This window comes from Candoia aspera, chromosome 16, assembly GCF_035149785.1.
Source record: "Candoia aspera isolate rCanAsp1 chromosome 16, rCanAsp1.hap2, whole genome shotgun sequence".
Taxonomy (NCBI): Eukaryota; Metazoa; Chordata; class Lepidosauria; order Squamata; family Boidae; genus Candoia; species Candoia aspera.
In genome coordinates, this window is record NC_086168.1 from 4,930,594 (window position 1) to 4,939,011 (window position 8,418).

The 8,418-nt window shown below is 48.5% G+C and overlaps 1 protein-coding gene across 2 annotated transcripts in view; it reads right to left on the reverse strand.

Annotated features, from left to right (window-relative positions):
* Positions 1-8,183, reverse strand: part of MED27 (mediator complex subunit 27) — a 117,798-nt gene extending 109,615 nt beyond the window's left edge. Inside the window, exons 1-2 of one of the 2 annotated variants that reach the window (XM_063315985.1) lie at positions 7,945-8,177; positions 5,037-5,181 (exon numbers count right to left, since the gene is read on the reverse strand). In XM_063315985.1, the coding sequence (XP_063172055.1) occupies positions 5,037-5,181; positions 7,945-8,150 (351 nt within the window). In that variant the 5' untranslated portion in view covers positions 8,151-8,177. Of the gene's footprint in view, positions 1-5,036; positions 5,182-7,944 lie in introns of both variants that reach the window. The other variant, XM_063315986.1, reaches the window with a different exon arrangement.
* Positions 8,184-8,418: the final 235 nt, after the last annotated feature.

The following is an 8,418-nucleotide window of genomic DNA, read 5'->3' on the forward strand; positions in this document are numbered from 1 at the left end:
AAGGGCTGGTCCCAACATTGCCACATGTTCTTGGCCTGAAAAAGGCTGTATATTCCTGCTTTAGAGTATTAAAAGCCCCAGAGAAGGGAGCGAAAGAAAACTATTGCTGAAATTAACTAGATTTCCTTGGGAAAAAAAAAAAAATCTGCAGATGAAGACTAGGGATATAATCCAGGTTCCCATATGCTCTGACAAGCAATTAGCTCACTGTACCTATATTATGAAAAACAATTTAGCGTTTGGCACGAAGCAAATGTGGCAGAGCTGCATTATTTCCCCCCCCCTTCCAATTTAATGCGTTTGCTCTTCAATGCATGCAGCAGAGAAGCATCTGTGTTGCTTATTACTGGATCTGTTTGCAAACAGCTCAAGACAAGCACGGGCAAAGTAGGGTATCCTGGGACGTAGGAAGCAGCCCAATTATACACGCAGGGAAACAAAACACTGGCTATAAAACAGGGCTGGTTCACGGGGCTGTGCAGTGCTGTGGATGGAACTCCAGAAAAGTGAGTTCCAGATCGTGGCCCCATTCCCCAAACCAGCTTCCGTGACACTTTGCAGTTTTCACTATACTTGGTCTTTTTTCCTCTCTTATTCTCCTTTCCTCGCCACAAACTCTTTTACCACCCCCACTAATTTTCCAGAACCCCCTCCGATAATATCTGGATTTTGGTCCCAAGCCACTACTGAAGTGCTAATGTTCTACTCAGGCTTGGAAGCAGGCTTGCTAGTCTTCACACCAGGTGTTCTCCAGCCTGGAAGATAACAACTGATCTCTTGTTGACACCAAATGCCACTCTTTCGAATATTCCATCCCTTTTCAAGCTTTTCCATCGTAGCCTGGTTAAAACAATATTACTCCACTGGGCCTTCAGCTCAGGTGGATTGTGGCACCCACCTTGAGCACATATCCATACAGGGAGTCCTTCCTTAATAACCACAACTGGGACCAGAATAAACAAAGCGGTCATTAAGCAAAGCTGACCCAATTTTATGACCTTTTTTGCAATTTTATGACTTTTGCAATTTTATGACCTTTTTTGCGAATCACCATGGGCATTAAGTGAACCATGTGGTCTTTAAGCGAATCATGCAGTTCCTTGTTGATTTTGCTTGCCAGAAGCCAGCCGGGAAGGTCGAAAATGGTGATCACGTGACCACGGGATGCTGCAACGGTCATAAATGCAAACCGGTTGCCAAGCACCCAAATGGTGATCACGTGACCGGAGGGACGCGGTGACGATCATAAGTCGTAAGTCGTAAGTCATTTTTTCCAGCACCGTTGTAAATCCTAACTGTCACTAAATGAATGGTTGTTAAGCGAGGACAACCTGTATTGTTGCTGCGGTTTTAATCTGTTTCTTATTGCTTGTATTCTGCATCGTTGTCCACCACCCAGAGTTTCCACTGATTAGGATGGTTTACAAGTGTCATAAAATGAGCAAAATAATAACAATAACCATGCTCCCACACATCATTTTATTACTCTCTGAGCAGCTGAAAACAACAGATGCCCCAAGTTTTTGCTGTTCAACACGCAGAGAGGTTGGCAATAAAATAGGGTTGACTATATTACTTAGGGGCCATATTGCTACAGAGGAGAAGGAACGCAGTGACCGTTAGGCAACCGTCAGCTTTGCCCAGATAGACAAGAGAAGGTGAAGAAAAGACTGCCCTATCATGATTCGCTTCAATATAAGAACGGAGAAAGAGAATCTCCATCAAGCTTCTGTTATCATACCCTAGAGTAATAAAGAGACGATCCAGTAGCATCTGGTTCCTGACCAGCTCCACCTCAAAGGGCTGACATCAACCCCTCTCCCAAAAGAGCAAAGCTAGGACAAAGTCTAAGACGGATCTGTTTCAATTAGAGAGGACATGCAGCTCTTCTCTGTATACTTAAACCTGTTCCCCCTTCTGCTGTATTAAACATTACAAGGGAAAAATCACTTTTCGAGCAGGGTTTTTCAACCAGGGTTCCGCGGCACCCTAGGGTTCCGTGAGAGGTCACTAGGGGATCCCACTTTATTTAAGAAATTATTTCAAATTCAGGCCACTTCACATTTAGGAGGTCAGTTCCCTTCTTTATTTTCAGTTTCAGAACACTGTGAACGCATACAGACAGGCCTACCCAAGAAACAAATGGAATAATTTTGTAACCTCTGGCCTATCTTTGAGCCTGAACGGGCAGGGGTTCCCCCAGGCCTGAAAAATATTTCAAGGGTTTCCCCAGGGTCAGAAGGTTGAGAAAGGCTGTTTTAGAGAGTTGGTGGGCTGCCCCAGGTCTCTTAAAATGACATGAAGCCTGAGATTGCGCCCAACTTTGTGGCCTGAGAGATCTTCTTCAGGGTCCAAGATCTTGCACATCGCAAACCTAACAAGCAGAGCCAGCTTGTGAATTTGGTTCTGGTTGCAATGCCTCAGGGGAATCCTCATTCCCTAAGCCTCATTCCCTGGGTGGTAATGTAAAATGCCAAAATCATCAGCCAATGCCACTCTGGACAGATTACCAGATCCTTAGAGAATTACAACCCCCCTGCCCCTCTAGGCCTCGATTTGATCCTGTCTCAGCCATGTGTTTAAAAGTACAATCATTAACACAAGAACAACCCAGTCTGGAGGCACAGAAAATGCCTTGCCTCAGCTCATCAAAAATACAAGAGGCCAGCCGCAAAGGATTCGAAAATTAAAAATTAAATACAGAAAGCACTTCCATATAAGTTATCAAACATGCTCCTTTCAGGCAGCGATCACCGACTGCAAAGCAAAGGTTTGTATCAAAGAGGCTTCTCAATTATTCCAGATGCTCTTATTTAAAGCAGCTGCAGCGAGGGGATGCGGCCTCGTCGCTGAAGCCGGCTGGCAAAAGTGCTGCGTCATGTAACTGCATTGTACAATAGCCCAACACCAAACGCCAGCCGGGAGGGCACCTTAAATCTCAGAGTCCGGAGAATGGCGAAGAGGAACGCTCTTCAAGCGGGCAGGGGCTCCGAAGCCGTGGGCAGAGCTTAAACAGCAACCGCCGTGGGGACGGATTTAATATAAATTAAACCACACTTAAGCCCCTCAGCAAAGCTTGGGTTTCAAAAGGGCTCCCAGTTTACGTTAAGCCGTAGCTTGGCTTTGGTTGACTGACCCATTGACCACCAGGAGGCAGTGTTAATGGCAGAGTCCTTGGTGCTCTCTGAGCTTGGTTCTTGGCCTGCAGATGCTGCATTGCCCCACTAGGTAACACCATCAGTGCAGGCTTGGCTGCCTGTTTATACTTAGTAGCTTCATGACGATCGTGCTGATGAGGTTACCTAGCTGGGCCATGCAATGTCTGCAAGCCAATAACCCAGCTCAGAGCTATTAGATGTAAACAGGCGGCCAACCCCACCCTCCCTCGCGCTGATGATGCTACCTAGCTGGGCCATGCAACGTCTGCAAGCCAATAACCCAGCTCAGAGCTACTAGATGTAAACAGGCGGCCAACCCCACCCTCCCTCGCGCTGATGATGCTACCTAGCTGGGCCATGCAACGACTGCAAGCCAATAACCCAGCTCAGAGCTACTAGATGTAAACAGGCAGCCAACCCCACCCTCCCTCGCGCTGATGATGCTACCTAGCTGGGCCATGCAATGTCTGCAAGCCAATAACCCAGCTCAGAGCTATTAGATGTAAACAGGCGGCCAACCCCACCCTCCCTCGCGCTGATGATGCTACCTAGCTGGGCCATGCAACGTCTGCAAGCCAATAACCCAGCTCAGAGCTATTAGATGTAAACAGGCGGCCAACCCCACCCTCCCTCGCGCTGATGATGCTACCTAGCTGGGCCATGCAACGTCTGCAAGCAAACCAGCAAGCTCAGCACTATTACCAACAGTCCTCAACTTGACAGCAATTGTGCCCGGAATTCCCATCGCTAAGCGATGCAATTGTAAAGCATGACTTAGCAACGGCAATCCCTGTGGTCCTGGTTGCAGCTGTTAACTGAATCCCACGGTCATTCAGTGAGGCAACTTCCTGCTGGCTTCCTACAACCAAAGGCAGGGGGAAAGCCAGCCCAAAGTTGTAACTCCCAGGCCAGGAGGCTGGTAAGTGGCTGCTGCTGGGCAGGGGAGGATGCGTGAGGGCACAGCGCAGGTCAGGGAGGGTGTGCAGAGGTGCACGAGAGTGCACCGGTGTGTGCAAGTATGAGTCATGTGAGTTTTGAGTCATAAGTGTGAGTTGGTTGCCAAGCACCCAGATTGCAATCACGTGACTGCAGGGGTACTGGGACAGCCAGAACTCCGAGGACTGGTTGTAACTACCCTTCATTCAATATGGCCATAACTTCAAACAGTCGCTGAAGAAATGGTCATAGGTCAAGGATTACCTGTACACATAAACAGCTAAAAGTAACTAAATAAAAGTAGAATAAGAAAACCAACTGTAACAAATGATACAAAAAGTTAGTTACAACTGCGGGATGCCTAATTTTCACAGCTGCCACAATGTTATTTTGCTATAATCTGAGCTATAAATGATTTACAACCTGAAAAAAGGAGAGGCGTATAAGTATGTATCACCCAGGTTGCTGACGCAAAAGAGACAGAACGTGAGGCTTTACAAAAATCTCTGGAGATGGTTCCACAAAACAACACATGTTGGATTGTTTAAACATCTCCAATTCCACACAGGCAAACGTGTTTCTCAAATGGGATTTTAGACTCTCTTTCCTGTAGTAATGCCAAAGGCAAAATATTATGCCTTGCCCAAAGGAAAGCTTTCTTTAGCTTGGTGAACATCAGTGACAATTAATGTTAACACTCACACACACACACACACACACATACATACTGTATGTGTGTGTGTATTTGTATTTTTTATTTTATTTATTATTCAAATTTCTACTACCCCCCATCTCCCCCCAAAGAGGGGGACTCTGGGTGGTTTACAATAAAATTATCCCTTTAAAACCTCAACACAGAAAATCAACACCCAAAATACTAAAATAAGAAATAAATGCAAATAAATGTAAAACAAGCGATACAACTTGTACGCGTATATTTACCTTGTTGGACCATTTATAGGCCTGGAGCAGTTGACTGTAGAGGGGTGTTTTGTCTTGAACAGGATCTAGACTAAGCAGACCGCTGTTGTGGAGGGGATGGTTCTCAGACGGCTTGCCCACAAGGTTACTCAGGCGCTCCAACTCGCTAAAAACAAATTACAGGAAACACACACAATTAGGAAGCATAGCTGACACCCACAGTTTTCACAAATCCATCCGTGGTGTGAGTTGATAATAAATAAGCTGCACTGTCATCCTCTCGCCGTGAAAAAAAGGGGGGCTAAAATTAAATGTAACGAAGACCACGCTAATGACGACAGAAGAAGAATCGACAGCGAAGATACTGAAGTGGTGGAAAGCTTCCGCCTTTGAGGATCAACAGCAAAGGAACCAGCACTGAAGAAATCTGTTGCAGATTAGCAGGCGTGAAGGATCTGGAACAGATATTCTCTAGGGCCATGATGTGTCTATCCCAAAAAGATCAGAATCATGGAAGTGCAAGCTGGACTTTGAAGAAGCAGGAGAGGAAGAGTATTGATGCCTTTGAACTTTGGCGTTGGAGAAGACTCTTGAGAAGACCGTGGACAGCCAAGAAAACAAGCCAACAGATCATCAAACACATCAACCCAGAGTTCTCACTCAAGGCATGAACGATCAGATTCAAATGATCCTACTTCAGAAACATTGAAAGACCGAACCCTCTGGAGAGAGAGCCAGTGTGGTGTAGTGGTTAAGGCACCAGGTTAGAAACCAGGAGACAACGAGTTCCAGTCCCACCTTAGGCACAAAGCCAGCTGGGTGACCTTGGGCCAGTCTCTCTCTCTCTCAGCCCTGGAAGGAGGAGGAAAGGGCAAAACACTTCTGAAGATCTTGCCAAGAAAACTGCACGGACTTGTCCAGGTAGTCGCCGGGAGTCAACAATGATTTGAAGGAACCAAAAGACAGGTAGGTAGGTAGGTATCTGGAGAAGAAAGGTGGAAGGAAAGAGAAGAGGATGACCAGCAGCAAGGTGGAAGGATTCAATCAAGACAAAACACAAAGTTGGAAGACCTGAAGGACCAGGTTGGGGACAAATCTTCATGGAGAAGGTCTAGCTATGTGGTTGCTAAGAGCTGACTCTGACTTGATGGCAATCAATCAATTTCTATCCAAGCAAGCTACACAATTCCCAGAGTAGTTCATAATCCTAGGAAAGTTGGAAGGAAAGAGAAGAGGAGGAGGACAGGCAGCAAGGTGGAGGAACTCAGTTACAATGGTGATGGGTGCACTGATGGAAGACTTGAAGGACCAGGCTGGGGACGGATCATAATGGGGAAAATCTATCTTTGTGGTCGCTAAGAGTCAGCATCGACTTGATGGCAGACAATCAATAAACTTCTATCCAGGCAGATGATACAATCCCCAGAGAAGTTCATAATGCTGAGAAAAGTGGAAGGAATTAGAGGAGAACAGGCAGCAGCAAGGGGGAGGGACTCAGTTACGGTGGTGATGGATGCACCACTGACAGGCCTGAAGGACCAGGCTGAGGGCAGACCCTCCTGGAGAAGGTCTAGCTACGTGGTTGCTACGAGCTGACTCCAACTCAATGGCACATAATCAATAAAACATAGCCCCCAAATAGAAACAAAGAAACGGTGAGATAAAAGTATAGACATTTTAACACTTTATTCTTGTACCGCAAAGGTCTGCGTTGTGCACCCCACTTCAGAGGTCACTGAGTTAGAGAACATAGCACAAGATGAGTAAAACTTGGGCCAAGACTCTAGAAAATCACTGCCAAAATATTACTGCTACTATTACAGTAATTAAGCTTGCACACTGCTGAATCATTCCAGTCCTTGCAACTTTCTACAAACGATAAATACAGGAAGACTTTCTCTACAAGAAACCAGTAAAAGCTGACAAGTACCAGAAAGGTGAAGAGACATGAGTTTGCAGAGACCTGGGCAGGCTTCTGCTACTCTGAGCAGGCCATGGTCCTCAAGTGACAGGCCAGGATCCACTACATAGAGTCACAGACCATCTTTCTCAGCAACAGCCCCACCACAATCCCTCAAACTCAGTCCACAAATGCACAGGTGGATCCCCTGCCCAAACAGCTTAAAGTCCACTCTAAAGACGATACCAGGAATAAGATAATAAGACTACCTAATTATCGACCATCTCGGAATAACCACACATACAAATGCAGCCAGAAACCATGCCTTTTTAGCCATGGTTTGTTGAACAAGCCACAACCTCCGAGGCTAGGGAGTCAGTGAAAGCGACACTGAAGGCGGAGGCTCTGTAGAACCCTGAATGCAGCGGCTGATTTAGTGGGTGGAGTGCAACTGGACGCAGAGGTTCCGTAGATAACATGGTCATAGTGCACAGACTGCAGCTGAATATGGAGGCTCTATAGATACATGAATCCCGAACATGGTCATATCAATAGGCCCAGTGCCACTGGACATGGAGGCTCTATAGGTACATGACCCCTGAATGTGGGTCATAGTTAGTGGGGGGACTGCAACTGGACATGGAGGCTCTATAGACACATGAACCCTGAACGTCGCTGTATTTAGTAGGTATACTGCCTCCGGATGTGGAGGCTCTACAAATGACTTCAGCTAGATCAGCCTGCTTCCCTCCCCCCTACCCGATATGAGCAGGATGGCTCCTGCTGCAATGCAGCACCGAGGTCCCAGTCATGCCCATGCCTTGCAGGTGGGGATGATGGGCAACGTAGTCCCACCCCTTGGGGAGCAAAGGGCCGGGCAAGGCCGCCTGGGCCCGCCCCCTTCCTGATTATCCTGCTTGGCCGCGCCCCTCGAGGGGCAGCGGCGGAAGAGGAAGGGGCGTGACCGTTGCCCGGGGCAACCGGCCCTCATTCTCTCCCCCCCCCCCCGCCCTCGCGGGGCTGCCTCACCCCAAGTCGCGGCTGACGGAGTGGAGGCTCTCCTGGAAGCTGGCGAGGAAGCCCTTCTCGCGCCCCTCCAGGGCCTCCTTGTGGCGCCGGCCGTCCTTGAGGCAGTCGAAGACCCGCGTGACGCTGGAGCGCAGCGCCTGGATGGCCGCGATGGCCTGCGCGAAGGCCTCCAGGTTCACCCCGGCGCTCAGCACCCCGTCCGCCATCTTGGAACGGCGCCTTCCAGCCGCGGGGCGGGCCGGGAAATGTAGTCCGCCGGCGGAAGCGCGGCCCGGGCTTCCCAGCGGGAAAGCGGCCGCCGCGAAGGCGCCTGGGAGCGGGAGGGCCGCTTCGTCCGCAGGGCCCGACGGGAAGTGTAGTGCGCGGAGCGGAGGAAAACGCGCGGGGCTTCCAGGTGCTGAAACGAACAGCTCCTCGCCCGCACCGCCTCCGCTCATCAATCGCGTTTCCTATTAATTTATTGACTTTGCGCGG